Genomic DNA, 21,412 nt, shown 5'->3' with positions numbered 1-21,412 from the left:
GTGAGAGCTAGCCTGGGGGCAGGGGAGGGATCAGCACACAAACAGCCTGACCCAGCGCCGCAGGAAGGGCTAATGTACCAGTACTTCCCTGCCTGCTTATCACAGTTGCCTGCCCACAGGGGGATTGTTTTTTTTTTTGTTTGAGTTTTAACTTCCAAGGCACTTTGTCAGCTGAACTACATTGTTTCAGATCTGTTCCCAACTCCGGACCCCAGCTCTTTATGGTGTTCTTCGGGGCTGTTGTGCAGTGCGAAGTGGCATTGCTTCAGTCTTCCAGTTGAAGCCAAGGTGTAAATTCCACAGCCCAGTTTTTTTCCCCAAAAACTTTGTATAACCATGGGTCTTGGAGTTGTATTTAAACCTGCGTACGGACAGAGGGTAAGTGTACAGTTATTAGAGGAAAACCCTTTAACTAGAGCAAATGCTGTCGGCTTGGGGTAAAAAAAAAGTCGAAGCTGCGTGATGGAGTGTTTTTGACAGTGGTGGTATGTTTGCTTTTAATGTGATCGCTGTACACTGAACTCTTAAGCAGAAACATGAAAATAGAAGCCTAATCAGCCAACCACCACCAATCCCTCAAAGCCTTTGAGATATGAGGAGGAGAGGGGGAGTAAGGTTTTTCAGAAAATACATAGGCGGTGGCCAGATGTTCACCCAGTGCAGGAGCTCAACTATCATATTAGCTTGACAACCAGCTCTGTGCAAATACAGTGCGAAACAATGTTTGACAGCATGTGATGGATGTAAATTTCCACAAACTACTGAATTCTGCCAGAGATGCTGTGAGTTTTAGCTGTTTTTTTTTTATTTACAGGGCTCACGGCATTCACATGTTGAAGCAGAATCTATAATGGGGTGAAATTACTGATCCAGCAAATCATTAAAGTTGAAATGCCATAAATAATAGAAATGCTTAGTTGACATTCTTACAAAGTGTTCTAGCACAAAGCCCTCAGACAGATTATCTAAATGTTCTCTGGTTACTGCCAGTCTTTGAACAAGTTGAATTAGGTGTTCCATTCATCTGTACCCTGGTATTAGTGTACCTTCTCCCACCATTTACATTAAATTTTGCATTATTGCATATCAAAGCACAATACACTGAGGAGACATTTCGCAGAAGAATGGAAGAGTTCAATTATAAAATAACGTCGCATCCCCCAGCCCTGTTGTTGCTAATTGACTTTTAAAGGCAGGCAAAGTCTTTTTAAGAGCTGCTTTTTTTTGTCTCATTTTAACTAGATTGTTTCATTTGGCAGAATCGGAGAAGAAAATTGACCTTGAGAAAATGGCATCTATTCAGTCTCCACGCTTAGACAAAATTATCTCATTGGATCATTTTTAATAAGATTCCTTTCAAGCCCATTCATCTGACTGCAGAAGATTTGGGCAGGGATATTGGCTTTTATCTGAGCCGATGTCCCAGAAGCTGTTGACTAAGCACTTGTTAAATATAGATACCAATTACACTGCTTTCTTAAGTTTTATTTAGGCTTTAATGTGCTGAGGAAGTGAGGCATCTGAACTACGATGCAGGGCAAAAGCAAGGGAGAAGCTAGCAGGATCAGGTCTTGTATCTTTTTTTCGGTGGGAGGGGGACAGTATTTTTCTGACACGTCTAATTGATACCTTGCCCGGCTGGGTGGTCTGTGCCCTTCTTTCTTTCTGAAAGGAATACAGACGCCCACCCTCCCTCCTTTCAGCCAGTGCCGGACAGGACTGCTTCCCTAAGAACATGGTCCCCATGACTATCGGGAGACCTCGGCGAAAGAGGGCTGATTGTTGGGGTATTTGGTTGGAGCTTCAGTGACCTAAGTAGCCTTATGTGCTGATGTGTTTCAGAATGTAGTTCCCCACGGTTTGTGGGAGATACGGGTCTCTCCGTCCTGAAGATGTAGTGCCGGAATGGTCTGTGCATTAGTGTTGTAATAGACCCGTTCAGGCACCAGGTGGCAGTCAGAAAAGAGTTCCTCTTGCTAACGGTTATTTTGTAGATCTTTACTCTTTTTAAAGCCAAAATATAGCACGAAAATATTAATAGGGAGCGAGGTTTCTCTATGACATATCTATTAAATAGACTTAAGACCCTCGAGTATCCAGCGGTGTAACGGCTTAAAACAGATTTACCCAGCTTGTCCCTCTCGGAGAGGATAGGCGTTTCGTTTCCACCCGTTTGAAGACTGATGCAGTTCCTGGTGTGCGCCGCCAGGTGGAGCCATATGCATTGTTTCGACTCATATCCAGAGCAGTGAAGTGGTAGAGTTGACTCAGAACCGTTGAATCGCGCAGGAGTGATGCGTCTCCACTATGACAGAGAATAGTCCGAACCTACAGTGCATTCATATAATCAAACAATTCTCGTTTTCATGTTGTGCTTTCAGGTGCTAACGAATGATTTCAAAATCCATCGTGTCGCATTTGGTTGTAAGGTTCGTCAGCGCTATGCAACCTGTCTGGGATCATCCTACGATTACTCCGTTTGTACAGTATCCGTGATATTAAACCTCCGTAGCCTCTGTCAAATATATATTTGTATTAAAACATCTAAAATCCAAAGTAACTATCTTACAATATATTGTCATTACGAAAAGCCAAGAAAACAGAAATACAACATAATATTGATAAATAGGAGGGTATTGCACGTTACAAATCACACTTTCAATTACATGCAGAGCATCAAAATTACAGTAAACACTTGCCCGCGTTTTTGCCTTAATAATTGAGCTCCTTTTTCTTTTTCCTTCTCCCACATCCCGACTTTTTTTTCCCCAAGCGCGTTAAACAATATGGGCTTGAAATTATAATGCGATGCAGTATAAACACTTATTTGTAAATTCTCTGCTTTTACGCGAGTTTCCGACACGCGAGTTGAATTATACGCGCAGGGTTAAAAAGGGGAAGATGTCTGGCCAAAAGATCAAAAGAGTCGCAGGACAAGGTACCACGGATATCCACTTCTGATATTACTGCTTTCCGTCCCAAGTCTGTCTGCTTCTCCACTTGAAACGTTGGCTGATGATGACCCTGTGCCCTAGTCTTCATCCTTCAAACTATCTTCACTTTTTTTCAGGGTAAAGTCCTAGATTTACTGTAGTATTTCTTTATCGATTATCAATTTAACATGTATTTAAACTGTGCTAACATTTGTATTAGGATAATGAGTAAATTGGGTAAAGATTTGGTTAGGTTTTGAGTAGTCTGCCCCAACCCTATTTATCTGTTCAATAGAGAAGGCCTTTACACCCAACCCTTCTGGTAAGAGGGTAAGGTAGTGTAGATATTGGCAATTCAAAAAGTACTAATCCACTCTTTAACATAGCAATTAGATATAGCCCCTGAGGTATAAAGGAGCCATTAATTAACACTGTGATAGTAAACTGAAGTCACTCAGGTGTGCATGTCTCAAGCTGGGTACTGATCTTTGAGCGCACGCAGAATTCGTTTGCAGGCGTGGAGTGGGAGACGAGTGGCACCGCTGTCTGTGGGTATCGCCCCGGTGGCCTGTCCTCAGTGAGGGCTGCTGGATATCGGCCTCATCTCTTCCTCCTGGGGGGGCTGCGTCCTTGCCTGATTGAAGTCCCGCAGGATGGGAACAATGTTCCTCCAGCTGCGTGCTGGAATGACAAGGGGCTTCACATCAGACAGCAGGTCATGGCGAAAGAACAGCTGCTGGCAGACAGCTGGTCATTTTCACTGTTTTTAGACAAGTGCATTAACAAAAGAGACTCAGAGTGCATCTCTCTTGTTGTCTTAGAGATACTACCCATAATGTGAGCTGGCTATTTGCTGCACTTCAATCTAGCCTATAGATATGTACAGTATATGTAATGATTTTCATGTAGCTATCATTTTCACTTTTTTGCTTTTCATGTTTTATTATTTGCATTGCTTTTTTTTCTCCTGCTCTGGCAGTGTGATGTAAGGCACTATAGAAACACATGCTGTTGCTCGGGAAAGTGCATTGTACCTCTACGAGGCCCGGCTTCTGCAGGAGTAATAGTGCTGATCTCCTGAGGCTCGTTCCCTGGATCCTCATTAATGATGCCCAGGTTTAAATTCCACGTATTCCAGTTGACTTCTTCCACCCTGGCATTTGAATAGACGACAGGTTCCCATTGGGCATTAATAAATTCTGACACTTTCTAGCCCAGAGATCAGCCCAAAATATTTTACATAGAATCAAACACACATTTCAAAAAGGCTGGCAGCTTTTCCCCTTTCTAAAACCATTAAGGCAGCAGACAGAAACATGAAACAAACCACTTCTCAAATCCACACATGTTGACTTGAGAATGGCAGTCAACAAATGCAGTAAGTGGACTATAGATCTAAAGCACTTCTAGGAGAGAGTTTGCCAAACATTCGCATTATCTTTTAAAAGATGCAGCACGTTTTTCATGTAAGGCTTCAAAAAACATCATAGCTTCATTAGTCATGAGAGAACTCCCTTAGTCCTTGATTATCCCAGTTCTTGAGAAACTGCAACTCACGTTCACTGAAGGTGCACCTCCCATTCGCTCTCATGTTCCTCTAGATTCTCTGTCCATTACTGCACACTTACGGCATTCATGACTGGAATGGCATTTTCCTTGCTTGCATACCCCTGGAGCAGCTGGGGTTAAGGGCCTTGCTCAGGGGCCCAACAGAGTAGGATTCCTCTTGCCAGGTGCAGGATTTGAACTGGCAACACTCCAGCCACAGGCACAGATCCTAAGCCACAGAGCCACTTCTCCACCCCAAGACCTGTCCATCTGTCCCTATTGGTGGTGGTGTTAATAACATAAAAAGATTTCAAACAAGAGGGGCCCATGAGGCCTACCTAGGCCATTTGGAAGCTCGTAGCTAATTGAACAACATAGCTGGGCAGCTTGTTCCATTCTCCCAGCACCCTTTGTGTAAAGAAGGGCCTCCTGTTTTCAGTTTTAAACACAGTTCCCCTTAAGTCTCTCCTGGTGTCTACTGGTTTATGTTTCACTCGAGGTTTTGAAAACTGTCCCCTGGGTTGACTTTGTCAAAGCTTTTCGGAATTTTAAATACTTCAGAATTTGGAAAAGTACTTCCCTTGGTAGTCTTTTCTGTTCAAAAGGTGCATTTTCTTCTGACTTCCAGTGTGGGACATTTCCCTAAACCTCATGAATCAGTGTATCTGGTTGCTGTTCTCTTGACGGATTATCCCCCCTCCCCGTGTGTTTTTTGGAACGGGCCGCGCTCTCCTGGAGGGGACGGCTCCCGAGTGCCAGTTGCTGGTTTCGGAGACGCGGAGGCGTTTACCTGAAACATCTGCGGCAGTCGTCCCCGGGGCTGCGGCCCAGCTCCCTCGGCACCCCAGAGCGCAGCTTGGCCCTCAGGCAGGAGGGCAGGCTCTTCTCCAGGTCCAGGATGGTGATGGCCCGCTGAGGACAACAGCACCGCGCTGCATCACCTGGGGCCCGAGCGCTTCGCCACCACACAGCCGCCAGGTTCACCATCATAGCACTCTAACTGTCTTGGTACAGCAGGGCCATTACAGGGCCAATATCTGTGCACACTGTGCATGAGAAAGCTTACAAACGAGAGGAGGCCCTTTGGTGCACCTATCCCTCTGGGGAGCTAGCAGCTAAGAGATCCAAGGATCTTCTCAAGCTTCCTGACAAAGTTTCTTAAAGAAAACAGGGTACTGGCTTCTAGAGTAGGGGTGGGTAGCTTGTTCCAGACTCCCACTAATCTTTGCAGAGGGAAGTGCTGCCTGGTGATTTGATCTTGCTGGAATGAGGACTCTCAAGCAAAGAGCCTTACTTAAACTGTGGAAAGTGCACGATTAATCGTCTTGCTGCAAGTTCATATTTTTTTTACCTGTTTTCTTAAAACATTGCCTTATCTCCTCATCTTGAGGGCAGACGTGTGTGCTTTGAGTGGAAAAGCTCTATATAAGTGTAAGGAATTATTGTTGTCGTTGTTATTATTATTAAGCGGCTCGTTTTCAAGCGACATTTGCATGCAGCTAAAGCACACGTCAGCCTGCTTCTCAAAGAGAGATGTGGCCGGCTCGTTACCTGCAGCTTCCAGATGCTCTTGCTGTCTCGGGAGATCCGCTCCACCGTCTCGCTCATCAGCGCGATGAGCATGTTGAGCAGCAGGATGTAGGTCAGGATGATGTAGGAGATGAGCAGGAAGTAGAAGACCTTCTTGAACCTGTACTGCTCGGTGAACTCCAGGTCGCCCATGCCGATGGTGAACTTGAAGAGCTCCAGCGTGGTGTAGTAGAAGTTGTTGTAGGACTGCTTCTTGCAGTCGTCCGCGGGGTTCCCGGGTGTGGGGTTGGGTTCCGTGCCGGTGCCGGTGCCGGTACCGTTCGGCGCTGTCCCGTTGCCGCTGAGCGGAGGCGCAGGCTGCTCCTCTAACAGCGTCACTATGGCTGCCGGTAAAATGCCGCAAGTCAGGACCGTCGTGGGTCTATCTAAACACCGCCATGGAAACCAGCCTGCCTCATTTCTCAATCACAAACTCTTCTATCGAAAATTACAACCGGCATCTTTTAACGGTTTCTAACCGTTTCTTTTCTGGTTTTGCACTGATTACGTGCGGATTACGGGGGGAAAGTTGAAATAACCGCAACTATCTTTTTTTTTTTGCTTAAATACATGTGTTCCTGCATTTAAAAAAAAAAAAGTTTCATGATCTTTGCTTCAGATACACATGTCTGTTAGGATAAAGATTTCAGTGACGAAATTTAAAAGCATTGGCTATAAGGTCACGTAACGCATATAGCAACAAGTAAGAATTAATTGCAAGCTGAAAAGTAGAAAGAAGACAACTGAATAAAACTCCGACTGTTTTTTTTAATTTTTCAGCTTTGGATTAACCTCTGCTTATACCCTTGCTGCAAACACACATTGACATAGCTCCCTGTTCAAACCTCTTGTATAACTTACATAAACTGTGTACCCTTTACCCATTACTGAACACTTAAATGGCTTTGGAATCAGGTCCTTAGAATAAAGCCCTAAGAGTGAGGGCTCTGACTATATCAAAGTTAGGGTCGTCTGGTGGGTGAACAGCCAACAACTTACTGGCCTGTGGAAAAACAGAAGGAAATCTGAGCAGATTGTATACTGTAGTAACAAGCAGCACCTTGACGGGATAAGCCACTATCTCCCAGACAAGCATCATAAAAGCCCATGTAGCCTTTCCCAATAATCCTATGAGCCCATAAGGAGTGGCACTAATGCTATTAAGGCAAGACCTGTATTAACTGGGGGCGACTGGAAGTGGGGCATCTATCGGGAATTGATTATAAATGCCTGGCCCCTGAAGGTCGGGCAGGCTATGCCAAGAGGAAGACCAGTACCTGCAGAAAACCCGAAGAGGAAGACGATGTAGACGAAGAGGAAGCGTAAAATGTCTCCCAGTATCATCTATATAGGAAAGAAAAAAAGCCGCTGAAGTACATTTTAATATATATCCAGTACATGGATGTTCAATTTCTTGTTATTGATTGTTGTATCTCAAGTACAGGCTGCCGAGGGGCACGAAGACAGCAGTCTCACGTCTACACAGTCTCAGGAGTCCTTTGAAAGCGTGTTGCTCCCTCCTCTCGTTTGTCCTTGCTATGCTGGGACAGGGGTCACCACTTTGCTCAAACGAGACCGATCTCAAAGTCTCTGAGGTCGAGCCCCACCTGCTGGTCGAGGTTTTTGATGACCTCCTCTCTGGTTTAAAAAAAGGCACTTTGGAAACAGTTGCTAAGGCTTTCATCTAACACCTAGAATTCCTAGCGACCTCTCGAGTCTCTCTGCCCAGATACTGTGTGTCTTTTGTGTCATAAAAAGATGTGATTAATGTATATAGTTGTTTCTTTTCACCGGACCTTCTGTATCATGACGCTGTAGATGCCCAGGTGTTGGAATCCTCTGGAGAAGTAGAGCAGATTGACCCAACCGAGGGCCAGAGAGATCACCAGGAAGGCCACATACTCCTGCCTGCCACAGGTGTACAACACCGAGGACGTCAGGAAGAAGACAGCCTGGAGAAAGCTGAGGACACAGGAGACGCATTAGTGCCATTCTGTAGGAACTAAGGACAAACGTCTTGTCTCATGTACCCCACATCTCTTAATACCTCATCTGGGGCTGGGTTCGTTGACTCGGTTACTTTAAAATAAAGAAAAGAATGTGCTTACATTGACAAATTATATATCTTTATTTTTCAGATCGCCAGCTGTTCTTACCGAAAAGGTCCAGCCTTGCTCCTGGAGAGCTCCCAGTCACCAATCTCCAGCACCAATTTCTAAAGCTATGGACCGATTTCAATGTGATCAATGAAAGTGATTTGAAATCTAAGTACTCAAGAAGTCAGTACTCTGGGCTGACTGGACTGGGGCTCCCCAGGACCAGGGCTGGAGACCCCTGGACTGACTGGACCCCTAGAGACCCCCGACTTAGTGCTAATCAGAAAAAAAACACAAAGGCACGTCAGGGGGAACTTACAAAAGGATTTCGCAGTATCCATCTATCAGCAGAGACTCTAGTTTTGGTCGCTTTCGTTTAAAGTCCACAATCTGAAAATGGGAGACAGGTTCATTAGGATGTATCTAAAGTGAAGGATAGAATAAGTCTTCTCATCTTTCATTACATCCATAATAACTTGCTTTTCTTTTTAGGAACACAAATGTATTCAACAGCATTGCTTCTGCTCTTGGGCATAAGTCTTGGTCCTAGCAAAGGGACAGAATCGGACAGGTTTTTTTTTGCCCCTTATCAAAGTCTCTTAAAATTAACATTGCACATCAGCAAAAATGTCAGTATTACTTAGTTTAAGTTGTTTTAAGTAAGATTTTCCAAAACGTTCAGGGATTTGAGTGGAATCATATTTTGATGACAAGAGATTTAAGGGAATTAGAAATCAGGCATGGTCAGGGAAGCAGACCGGGATACATACCCCGTTATAGAAGAAGTAAATTGCTCCTGAAACACTGATGAGCTGCCCAGTCAGGCGGAGGTATCCTTTAGTTGAATGTTCCAGTGGGAAGGGTGGCTGCATTTCCAAGAAAATACGGATTAATTCAGGAAAAACCTTCAGACACAAAAAAGCTTTTTATAATCAGTGTCGATGACTGTTTAAAGGTATTAAGCAGTTCAATTAAGAAATCTTGCAACTCCATGCACTCCATGCATTCAAATTTTTGCTCTTTCGATTTGCACTTTTCTAAGAAAAAGAGATCGCACCTTTCCTTCAAGTCTGAAGTAGGCGACGGTGGTAAAAATGGACAAGTAGATCACGTAGACGAAGAAATTGAAGAAAAATATCTTGCTTGCAAATCTGTCCCACTTCTCCTGGAGCAGCTTATTGAGAGGCTCAACTTGTAGCAGCTCATGGCGGTTCTGCAAGAAAGAAAAAGCCAACAGGGACGTTGATTATACAAGCACGTCAGTTAAATTGCAAGAGACTAGTGTAGAACTGTATCACATATTTCGCCATTGTCGTAATTCTTTCTGGGCTGCACCTGTAAAAGGTTCTCTGTCTCACTATTGTACCCTTGGCATTACCCAGTCTGCATGTTGATTCCCAATTAGCTTTTGTGCGATCAAAATGGGCAACCGTGTCCATCCTTTAACTCATCCATGATCTCCACTCCACCCCGAGAGAGCGTCCTCATCAGTACACAGGTATTAGAATTTCCCTACACAGGGATGGACTTTGACATGATGCACATTTCAAGACTGGCCACATTCAGAAAAATAGGCCTGTAAGGCCCGCGTCCAGGATTCGGAAATGTATTATTTTGATCTTGAGGGGTCTCGTTGTGCCGACTTACTGGGATCTCGCTGCCGTAGACGATGATCTCCAGCACCGAGTTCGGCTCGTAGGAGTCCAGGGACGCCAGGTCGTAGAGGGAAGAATGCACCGGCCCGTACGCCCACTCTGTGAACTTCCGAGAGAGATGCCTGCACTCGCTGTCCTTGATCTCCCGCCGCACTATGTGTTTGAACAGCTGGAAGAGCAGAAGTGGAGGCGACACTGAGTTAGGGCTCTGCTGGGCTACACCTGCAGTGTCACACCGAGTCACAGTCTCTGCAGACACTTACAACATAACATAACATCGCTTTATTAGCCCTATAGAATTTCTTGCATTAGGAATTCGTCTTTTTGCATACCCCAGCTTGCTCTCCATGAGACACACAGACAGGGAGAGAAGCTTGGGGTCAGAGCGCAGGGTCAGCCATTGTACAGCGCCCCTGGAGCAGTTGGGGTTAAGGGCCTTGCTCAGGGCCCCAACGGAGTAGGATTCCTCTACCGGCTGCGGGATTTGAACCGGCAACCTCCCAGCCACAGGCACAGATCCTTAGCCACAGAGCCACCACTCCACCCAAGTGGCCCAGGACAGTACATTTACCAGGAAAGCATTACAGATCACAGACACGTGATATGTCAGAGGTGTGTGCAGTAAATGCACTGAAAGAGGTAATGCGATATAATGCAGGTTGGCAGCAGCATAGTGCAACAGCAGCAGCTACTGTGCATGAACTTTGCATCGCAGAGAACCTACTCCGAGTTTGCCAGTCCTGGCTGCCAGCTTCAGCGGGGTCAGTCCCTGGTTATTGGTGACGTCCTCCAGTTTGACCTTGGGGTGCAGCTTGGCCGCCCTCATCAGGATCTCGTCGTACATCTTGGTGACGAACCTGGTGCTCTCGGGCGTGTCGTCGGCCACCACCACCAGGGCGTGCAGGACCATGTTGCCCATGGAGTCGCTCTCCGTGACTTTCACACTCTGGTAGGGGTTCTCCATGAGGAACGCCACTACCTCCAGCTGGTTGGTGCAGGCTGCCAGGGACAGGGGCAGCTCCCCTGGGCCACATTCACAGAGGGGTTAATGGGGGTTCACTTCTTAACTGTGACACCTGAACCGAAACCCTCTGTACTGACTGAATCACAGCACCATACAGGCGCTCACTAAAACAGGTCCCAATCCCTCATACATTATATAACAAATACTGTACATTTACATGCAGAAGGAAAAATAAGCAATAGAATACATACTAATAAATATACAGGGGTCAGACAATTAAATACAGGGAGAAATTTAGCACAGGAATTAAGGTAAAGACAAAATCTTCCCTCTTTTGGTTGAAAATGCATTGGTGGTCCCCAGACAGCCAAGCTTTTTGAGCATTTCTTTACAGTAGGAAGTATAAAAGTAACGGTAGCGACAGATCAGGCTCTCCGTTCTACTAATGACTACAGCTGAGGGCTGGAATAAAAGGCGAAGGGGCTCGGTTTTGACAGCCTCCGCCTGCTGTGTTAATACCGCTTACCAAAATAGAAGCCAGACCCTCTGTTGAGCTGGAAGAATTTCCCACAGGCCCTGGCGTGCACGTTTGCTCCCTTTTGTATGAGACATTTGACAAAGTGCATGCTTCTCCTCTCGATGGCGATGTGAAGGGCGGACTGACCTGTGAGTGCACAGACACACACACACACGTATGACTCAATACACTGTCAGCACGATATTCCCCACTAAATTGAGAATTCTCTTACCAATCCCCACAGTTAAAGCAATCAACAAATTCTATTTATTCCCACAGAAAGAGTACAACTTTGAACACTGCCGTTTCAAGCTAAAACCTTCACTTGATAAAGATGGGTGCACGTCATTTTTAATTCTACAAAATGGGAGGCCGCTGAATGGGGGGGGGGGTTGATTACTTTTGTAAGTCACTGTACATCTCTTGTACATCTCCTGCGAGAAAAAAAAGAAGAGTTTATCTTACCTTTGTAATAACTATCTGTATATGCTGCGTTAATGAAATCCTCTAAGTTGCCTGTTTTTTCCGCAATGTTAAGAAGCACCATAATGGTGTCGTTATGTCCGTCTTTCAGGTTCAGGAGACCTTTCAGTAAGGCGGTTTTACCATTGGATGGGTCTGAAAGGCATTGAGCAGAAGAAAAAAAAAACTGCAATGAAGCACCCGCGACAGGTGAGTCATTTCAGATCAGTTGCTCTTGACTCGAATCTCCAGATGGAATCTAAGTGCATGGAAAATTTTAGTAAATGAAGGTTACAGAAGCTTACCTTTATAACCTTTGTATAAGGTTAAACAACTATGAAGTGCGGTACAAAAGGCTAGATCTCGGATAATAGGTTGTTTGCGTTCATGTTAGTAGGTCTATTTTATTTCTCTCTGCTTCCAAGCATCTTTAATGAAATATATGTTAACATACCAACCAATACATTAGCCTGGTGTCAAACATCGGTGAAAAGTGAGATCCATTAGGGATGTTCACTCCATTCATTTAGTGTCAGTTTGTTTCTCTGAGCCTGACAGATTTGCCTAACGGGTCTCTTTGCAATTATTGCTGAAACTTGGGCAGATTCTCATATAATAAAAAAGGCACCTTTCCAAAAAAGCCACAAGGAATATTGATTGGTTGGTATATAACGCATCAGGAAATTATGGCTTCCAAGGGTACTTTAAGATTACTCCAGCAGGATCTCTGTGGTGTAATCTAGCTACCTCAATCTGTCCCAGCATGACTCATGAGCACTGAATTCAGCTATAATCAAGACCCATCAGAGGCTTCCTTGACTTTATTCCAGCTCAATATATCAGGGCTTGACCCTCTCAAGAAAGGACTTAGAAGTGTGTAGTGTGGCGTGAATCTCACATCCCCACTCTTACCTTTAAACTCTGAATTTGTGAGACGTTTCATGGTCTGGCGCAGGTACTCTTCTAAACCATCCAACTGCTTGACTTCTCCGCTGGCCACGGCCTCAAACAGCTTTTTCATGTCAAATTTCCCGGCCGGGGTCTGCCTCTTGCCCTCTCCCTCGGCCTCTCCGCGTACCTTCCTTCAGGTCCAAGACAAGAAAGCCACAGGCCGCTCACTGCTTCAGCAGAGCGTACTGGAGCTGCTTCCGCCCAACAACCAAGGGACAGTGGATCCCCGCTCCCAGGAACACAAGTAAACCGTCAGAAAGGGGCTGGTAGGCCTACAGCCCAGCACTCTTGTACATAAGTCCTGTGATTCAATCAGGAATGTCTGTCATTGTGAAAAGGGAGAAATCAGTTCTACTAAAAACATGCAAGGCATCTACAATTGAACAATTTATTTGACAAGGTAACGCTGTATCACTACCAGCACGTTGCCTGTTTGACTGTGTCCATTTCTCTCAGAACTCTGTCTTCACTATGGCAGCTGGTGGAAAATTGAATCAAACAGTCTGTGATTACTAATACAGCAACAGCTGAACACCCAAGAATGTATGAAACAACTTACTTGTCAAAATTTAAGTTGAATTTGACTTTGGGCTTTGGCTCTGTGATGTCTTCTTGGTAGCCTGTGTCCATGGGCACTCTGTTCTCCGCTGACCCAATGATGCCGAAAGCAGAGGACAGCAGACCCTTCTTGCCTTTGGAAGTCTGTGAGCGTCCATCTTCGCTCTGGGTGTCGTCGGTTTCCAGACTAAGTATGGTCTCCTCTGTGGATTCTGACTTGTCCTCCTCCGGGGTGCAGAACCTGCTCATGGTTGCCCTTCAGAACTCTAGGCAGGGGGTTTGAAGGATGATATCCGTTACCCACAAGTCTGTGCACAGCACTGCTGTCTTGATTGTGCTAAAATCAGGTTTCTGTGCTGATCCACACCAAAGCAATAAACAGAAAAGATTAGGCAAAGTAAAATAAACATTTTCTACTTTTCCACTTGGTTTTCTCTATGCTATGCTTTGCTTTAACTGAGCTGTGTGAGGGTGGACTGGTGTCTTTTAAATTTAACAAGACAAGTGCTCTTTTGTTTGCGATATACAGTATAAGCAAATATTAATTAACTGAATGCTGCGTGTGTACACAGCATTAATGCATAGCTGTTAGTACCACTGCTTCAAAATAACAAAGTTCCTGGGACTTAGATTCAATTCTGGATTATGGTACCTTCTAGGTGAAGTTTGCACATGATGGACTGGAATCCCATCCAGGGTGTGTCCTGCCTTGTGCCTGTTGTCTGCTGTTTTAGTCCCTGGCTGTATTGAACGAAGCAGTAACTGAAATTGGATGGATGAATGCTGTATGTCTCTAAGCTTTAGAATTACATTCTTAATTAATATAGAACATGACTAAGTGTGTTTATTGCATGACAACAACCCAAAATAAACAAAAAATGGAACCTGGTACCAGCCATCAGAACAAACCACAGCTGTAGAGGAGCTCTGCCCAGATAACCATTTGTATATAGTGGTAGATAATGACATGACACATTGTTCTGCTAAAATGCTCCCTTAACAGATTATGCTCCGAGACATTTAACCTCCACGTCTGGTTAAATGAAACACTGAAACATTTAGTCTTGTGATACTTTATGCAACATTCCAACAAAGCTGCTATTTACGACGTTTCTGATAACTCCTGCATCCTACAGTCATCTCCATATTTTCAAATCACTATAACCTCCACAACTGTATTCATTGTTTCTAAAATCCATAAAACCTTACAATAATCTCATCAGCATGTGAATGGAATTACCAGGGATATCTGTAATACATCAGTCATTATCTGTCAGTGCTCTGAATCATTGTAAACCTATTTATTGTGTTTGCAGTTTCTGAATTATCCCATCAATGATCTTTGTGCAACAGTGACATCATGCCATCTTTGTAAGTAAACATCTCAATAACAGAACCACAGGTTGAGAATGGAACAGGCTGGGAAACTTGTCTTTGTCCAAGATTTACTTAGAGGGCAAGATATATGTGGCTTTATCAGTGTGTAATAAATACTTTGTTTATGTTAGAATTCCATATCTATATATATTCCATTTAAAGTCCCTGGGAACTAAATAGCTTCTCTAGGAACAAATATTTTAAAGGAACAGGTAAAGGTTTATTCTACGCTGAAAGGTAAAGAAAGAAACACAACATTTCGGCTGTGGAACCTTCTTCAGGTGTGTGAAGAAGGCTCCACGGCCAAAATATTGTATTTCTTTTCCTTTCCTTTTGGCGTGGAATAAACCTTTTCCTTTTCTTTTGCAGCCTACGCATGCTGACGCAGCTCCCTACTGTACTTGAACGTCTTCAAATATGTAGAAATGTTTCATCCCAAGAGACAGACCGAACATTTAGAGGCAGTGGGGATTTGTGGGATGTGAAGTGGCTTTGTTAAAGGACAGGACAACCCCTGCCGTGAATCACTGTGGATTTTCCAGCTGACACCAGGGGCTGGGGTTCTGTGATAATGGTACAGTACTGCGTGCGTGCTGCCAGTGTTTGATTAGTTCACAGTTGTGAAGGAACGCAAAACAACAAGGGGCTGCACATGACTCAGAAGGAAACCTGAAAGTGTGCCATTCTGCCAGCTGAGATCATCACATGGTGTTGGGGCAAGAGGGAAGTCGCTGAAGGGCATCCTATGACTTGACCGGCTATACTTCTGGTTTTCATGGCAGTGTTCTTACATCATCAAGCCAAATGAGAATAAAGTTAATTCTCTTATTTTAACCTGATAAGGATACCAAGAGAGCTGAGGGGGATGTTGTGTAGTGGCATTTAAAGATAAGACACCAAAAAACTAAGATTTTAATTTGACTGAGGGCTGTGGGAATCCTATCCTATCTGTGTGATCGACTGTTGCTTATTTTAGAGCGTGAAAGATTTATCCAATTGCCTCCAGGAAAGATAACAAAAATCTTCTGGCATTTCAGCTGCAAGGAGACAATAGAATGAGTGAAATTGGTGGTATATAGACTGTAAACTATTGTTTGAAATTATTCTAAATTATTAATGCTAAGATTTTGCTGGAATGTTATCTCTTGTGGTGTAATGAGATTTAGCAATGGCAACACCTTCTGGAAGAGATATTTCAACCTGTGATAAGAGATGAAACAACCAACAATTCAGTGCACTTTCATTAGACCAGACTTGTACTATGCAGTCGACAAGGTGAATTTTACATATGTCAGCAATTACTATTAATAAAAGACACTTCTCCTTAAATGGGGCCAAACACAAACGAAACCTCCTACAGTTCCACATTGGCCATATTTGTACATGCAAGGCATTTGGGTTCCTAATTTGTTCACTTTCTATATAATTTGTTTCATATCATTTCCCATAGTGTGTGAATTCCCTTTGATACTAGGGGGCTGTGTGATACACAAGAGTCACATTGCAAGCCTTCTGTGAGACTACCATTAGTGTTGCTTTGTATCTATAACCACATTAAAGCCTCTGCTGGTTTTCTCTTCAAAGGAGGCAAAAAAAAAAACCCCATGAGCAGTATTGCTAACCACGCCTGCACCCATAATAATGTTAACTATGAAGTCTGTAGGGACATACATGTAATTGTTTAACCCACCACATTTTAACCTAGTTTACTGCTGTGGATTCTGTTTGTGTGCTGTATGAAGACGTAGAGTAGAAGTAGAGAAGAAGTAGTATTTTTTAACGCAGCACTGCTTTAACTCCCTGGGAGCTAAATATGGGGAACGAAAGTAAACTAAATCAGAACTAGAAATGAATGAAAAAAGTTAATTGAGAATAGAAAAAGTAATTCACTATAAATGTGAAAAGGCTTTGAGAGTTTTTCAAAGCACTTCTAAAATGCAATTTTAATTATTACAAAATTAAGATCAATGTGACAATGCCATTACCAAGTCATTGGCATAAAAATCTAAAATAAGTATTTGTAGCAAAAGCTTCATTTTGTTTATTTGTAAATACCTGAACAATTCAGCAAAGATGTGTCATGTTTTAATGGCTTTGTATGCAACTTGTAACATAAAATATTAATGCTAAGACTATCATTAATGTTGTATAGCATCAGCTATATTGAAAAATAAATGAATTAGTTGTATTGAAATTTCAGTTTTATCTCCTGCACCTTAGATCTAACAGTAAATGTTGCCTGCAGTGTTGTACTCCTAGAAAAGTTATCTGATTTATTTGAATTGGCCCATTTCAACATTCTCCATTAAAGACAAGATTGATACCAGAGAGGTACACTTAAATCCAGCATGCACTAGTCAGGATGATAAACTACAGACTTTGACAGAATGTTTCATGAAAGGTACAAGAGCCTTTTCAGCACCAGACAAATGGCCATTTCAAAGCAGCACTGTCTCGTTAGCTAAAAGCATCTGGTTGCAGAAGTAGGAGGCTCTGTATTACTTTTGGCATGCGTTTAATATCACAAGTAATCATTACTTACATCTCCTGATGCAGTGTCCAGAAATATGTGGTGGTCCCAAACCTTTTTTTTAAAGCCCATCCATCCTTGAAATGTTAGTACAGTTAGAACAATTCTCTAAATAAAGGTTGTGACCACAGCTTAGTCAGGAAATATAATACTCCCCTCCCATTATGACGATTATGGAGAAGATGCTGTGCATTTTGCTGCACTGTACCATATTACCAGGATGCGGGAGATAGTCAGCCTGGAAAGCAAAGACTGATGTACTGTAATTGAATGGGGGAGAGAGGAGGAGGTAACTTAGTTGTCCCTGGAGGATGTTGGAGCACTTTGCTGGAGTCCTGGGCATGACTACTATAATTTCAGGATCTGAGCAATGTGCTTTCCCCCTTCCGATTAAAAGTACTTCTTCAAGAGTTTTATCTTCGCAAGCTGAAAAATTGAGTGGGAAGCTCAGACTGGAAACTCATAGTTGTCTTCTTGAAACATTTTCACAAGTCAGAAGGAGATCGTTTTGGCCTTTGAGCCTATGAATGGCATGCTTTGTTGAGTATAGATGTGAAAAGATACCTGCAGGACACGTATTCAGTACATAGCCATTTTAAGGATCAGAGGTCTCTCCATAGATCCCTGCTTCAACTCGACTGACCACGATTGCACTGACCCTTCTGTCTCTGTCCCTTCTCAGGATGACTCTTACTCTAGACAGGAGTCCGAAATTAGACTTGGTCAATACCTTCCCCCAGTTTTCAGTTCTTGACTTTCCACGTCTTTCTATTCAGTTACAGATTTCTGCATTCTCCACATCCCCCCCCAGAATCACCTCCCAGATTTCCGTCATCCATCCTTGACATGTTAGTACAGTTAGAACAATTCTCTAGATAAAGGTTGTGTCACCACAGCATAATCGGGAAATATACTGCTCTCCTTCCATGATGACGATTATAGAGAAGATGCTGTGCATTATGCTGGATGTCTGGATCCCTCCTACGCATTTTGAGCCTGTTGGATTGGTTTCTCTGTGTATCAGATTCCTGCTCTTTCCTGCATTTCTTCACACGCCTGGAATGGCCCCTGCGTCTGTCTCCTTTCTTTCTAACGTTTTCCAAGATCTCCGTTTTTTCTAACCTGGTCCTTATTGAATGTCTTTCGGTCAAAATGAATCACTGTATCAAAAATTGTATGTATATTCTTGCCTCCAATTATAAGCACATAGCTCTTGGAGTCCAGATGTAATTTACAGTAGCTATTGACCGAAACAGTGTGTTGTTTCAGGACACACAGTCCTTACAGTAGATTTTAGACTTCTTTTGTGAGACGTCACTCTAAAATATTTTCCTGCCACTAGAACATTTTAGAAAAAGACACAAGACAATGTAGATATTCATATATTAATTAAAAAAAGCAAATCTACTTGTTTTTGAGAACTTTCAGTGTCAATCAAAGACTCAAGGTCCTCACGTTACCTTAACAGAGACAAATATTTTGTAGAATGATCATATGAGTTGCCTAAGATGAATTACCAGAATCCTAAGAGCTTTAGATACAAATTCTCAAGGCTATAAAAACAGCAGAGGTGCTCGCAATATGCTAATCAGATTCATGCAAAAGTGTAAGCTTACCTAAACCTGGATCGTCTTTGATAGCCTGTCACAATTAAATCTTTCTCTCCTGGTAAACAGAAACCATTCTGCCGTCTATCATATCGTTCTGTTTGCCCTCCAATGATGTCTCCAGAAATCTTCCCAAAACCTTTTTCTGCTTTGCCTTTTTGTGGCAGTGTTATGTCACGCATGTGACTGGGTTTAAAGAAGTGGTAGAAATTTGCTGTGGTTTATGAACTAGCGTCGCAAACACGTTGTGACAAAGTTATTTTGACAACAAGCAATAATACTTCTTTTGTGTGGATCTAGTCTGAGGTTGTTCTGCTCCTCTTTCCCACATACCAGTAATCACAAGTCCCTCTCCGTCTTTCTGTTGGTTCTGTTAAAGCCACTGAGTAAAAAAGCCATTTTCTTACTAATGACACTCAATTTTTTGTACTAACTCATACCAGAGGGACAGATTTAAAAAAATATCTAATCATTCATTTTTTAAATAATATTGTACTTGTTCCTACATATAAACTATAGGAGAGTCCTCTTTGAAATTAAAATGTAGGAGATTATGTTGACTCATCATTTTTATTTTGTTGTGGCAATGTGTGGAAGCAGAACAAAAGCAAAGTTTGGTTATATGGCCAAGTGTAGAAATGAAATCAATGGATGTTATGTAAAAATAGTATGAGTAAGACCTCATTTAGGACATTGTGTTCAATTGTGATTATCTCTTTACAAAAAATGATATTGCTTCTCTGGAATCAGACCAGAGAAGAGCACTCTTTTACATTTTGGGGCTTAAGTGAATATCCTGCACTGATCGATTAAAGGAATTGAGCCTTATGAATCTTGAACAGACAAGATTACGAATTGACCAGATATAGGCATTCAAAATCCTCAAAGGCCCTGACAAAGTCAAAGCATCAGATTTGTTCAAAATTAACAGTAAAACACAAATGAGATAATGCAACAGAACACTATGGGGAGAAAAGAATTTAAGAGTGAAAACAAGAGACTTTTCAGTTATACAGAGGGTAGTGAGAGTCTGGAACCAGCTAGACATGCATATTGTTGAAGCCGATACCCTCTGGTTTCTTTTTACAAGTAGCTCCCTTTAAAAACAAAGTTTCCATTTGAATTTAATTTAATCAATATATTCACTCTCCTCTAATTTAGAATCTTCTGTGTATAAATTGTTTTTAAGGGGTGTAGATGTGGTGTGATTTGACTTCTGTGGTGCAGTTCTTCTATGTTTTTCCTTGAGTCTTTACAGGAAATCCTTTCCACCCAGTGACTGGGATGGAGTCCCTTGGGGTCATGAGTCTTTTTAGTGCTTTCAATACCAGACCATTATTACGCTATAGCAGATAGTGGTTTCCTTTCAGAGCTTTCATGTCTTTGATGTAGGCAGATAAACGTGTGCATACAGAATGTGCAAAGCTGCCATGCAATGATCCTTAAAATACACATTTATGATGGTCATCGAGCCCAAGGCTATGTCTTACAGCTCTGTCAGTATGGATTTATGAAAAATGCTCCTTTAGAGCAAAGAAACTATAGCTAGTGCTATAAATGTGACTTAACTTGAGCCAAACCAAAAAGTAGTTTAGTCGGGTGAGCAATCTGAGAGACACATGAGTGCGAAGAACAGTTTGGCCATCAGGATAAGGCATTTCCCCCCCACAAATTCAAGTAGGTGGAATGTGCCAGGATGCTGCTGCCGGGGGGTGTGAAAGAGAAAGGATTTGGAAAACGCTGGGAAAGGACTGCAGGTTACCTGCCTTAATACTTAATACTTAATACTGCCTTAATACTAGTTGGGTGTGGTGAAGGGATTTGTCCTGGTTCTCCATCCTATGTTCAGTGAAATTCCAAAAGATGCCATAAGCTAACATGAATTCAGACGGTTTCCAGCACTTCAACTTCAAAGCATGATTATTCTAACAGTATCATAGAAATGCCTTTGTTCTAACACTTCAGGTCATGTGGTTCCAACAACAGGAAAACTGCCAGAATATTTCATAGCACTTAATATTCTCAATATTCTCTAGCACCTGTGCTGAATGGTTCTTTTCAGAAGCTTACTCTCTTAAACTGGAAAGTCAAGTCAACACAAATTAATTCCACTTTTCCCTTAAACTACTGTGCCATTCAAGGCTAATTCATTGACATACCTCTCCTTACTGTCTCACAACACCTGCTGCTCTTCTGAAAATCACAACGGGTCAAGGCATATCTTTCTTTCATTAATACTCACCAAAGCTGCATCAATACTGCACCAAAGCTTACACTTCGTGAATCTTGTACTTGCACACACAGAGATTCAAACTCTTTATCCTCCAGATCACTGAGCTGTTCAGGGCTATAGTTTTTTTTTTTAATTGAGGTTGGTATTGTCATGTACAGGTTTCAAAAATAAAACCCCGCTGCACCAGCTGCCTGAAACAGGATGTGGCATCGGAAAACTCAAGATGATAGCTGCCATGCACAGATGTTCACGTCACCGGAGAGCAAAAATGGCATTTTCTAAAGTTGGGTTGTCTGTGGTTCATTAACTTTCTGCTCTGACTCAGTGATCTCCAGAAGCAGGCAGATTTACATTTGCAGAAGTTGGTGATTGTCAAAGGCAAGAAAGAGAACGATTTGTACCTTTTAGGGTG

At 42.8% G+C, this 21,412-nt stretch overlaps 1 protein-coding gene across 3 annotated transcripts; it reads right to left on the bottom strand.

The window, feature by feature from the left end:
• Nucleotides 1-783: 783 nt before the first annotated feature.
• trpv1 (transient receptor potential cation channel, subfamily V, member 1) lies at nucleotides 784-21,368 on the bottom strand. 3 transcript variants are annotated; one of them, XM_088616165.1, is made up of 16 exons: nucleotides 21,010-21,368; nucleotides 13,255-13,519; nucleotides 12,657-12,826; nucleotides 11,748-11,900; nucleotides 11,292-11,429; nucleotides 10,526-10,824; nucleotides 9,794-9,970; nucleotides 9,204-9,359; nucleotides 8,917-9,012; nucleotides 8,466-8,536; nucleotides 7,847-8,012; nucleotides 7,328-7,394; nucleotides 6,033-6,394; nucleotides 5,272-5,393; nucleotides 3,968-4,086; nucleotides 784-3,614 (listed from the first exon to the last, which is right to left on the bottom strand). In XM_088616165.1, exons 2-16 carry the CDS (start codon nucleotides 13,500-13,502, stop codon nucleotides 3,508-3,510), a joined length of 2,451 nt encoding a protein of 816 aa, XP_088472291.1. In that variant the 5' UTR covers nucleotides 13,503-13,519; nucleotides 21,010-21,368; the 3' UTR covers nucleotides 784-3,507. The 3 variants fall into 3 exon arrangements, with proteins under 3 accessions (XP_088472291.1, XP_088472290.1, XP_088472292.1); XM_088616164.1 differs by having other exon boundaries at nucleotides 13,255-13,526; nucleotides 21,012-21,368; XM_088616166.1 differs by lacking the exon at nucleotides 21,010-21,368 and adding an exon at nucleotides 18,777-19,078.
• Nucleotides 21,369-21,412: the final 44 nt, after the last annotated feature.

The sequence above is a fragment of the Lepisosteus platostomus genome, chromosome 22 (genome assembly GCF_059453375.1).
Source record: "Lepisosteus platostomus isolate fLepPlt1 chromosome 22, fLepPlt1.hap1, whole genome shotgun sequence".
Lineage (NCBI taxonomy): Eukaryota > Metazoa > Chordata > Actinopteri > Semionotiformes > Lepisosteidae > Lepisosteus > Lepisosteus platostomus.
The sequence above is the reverse complement of the archived record's forward strand: the minus strand, read 5'-3'. Positions and strand labels throughout refer to the sequence as shown.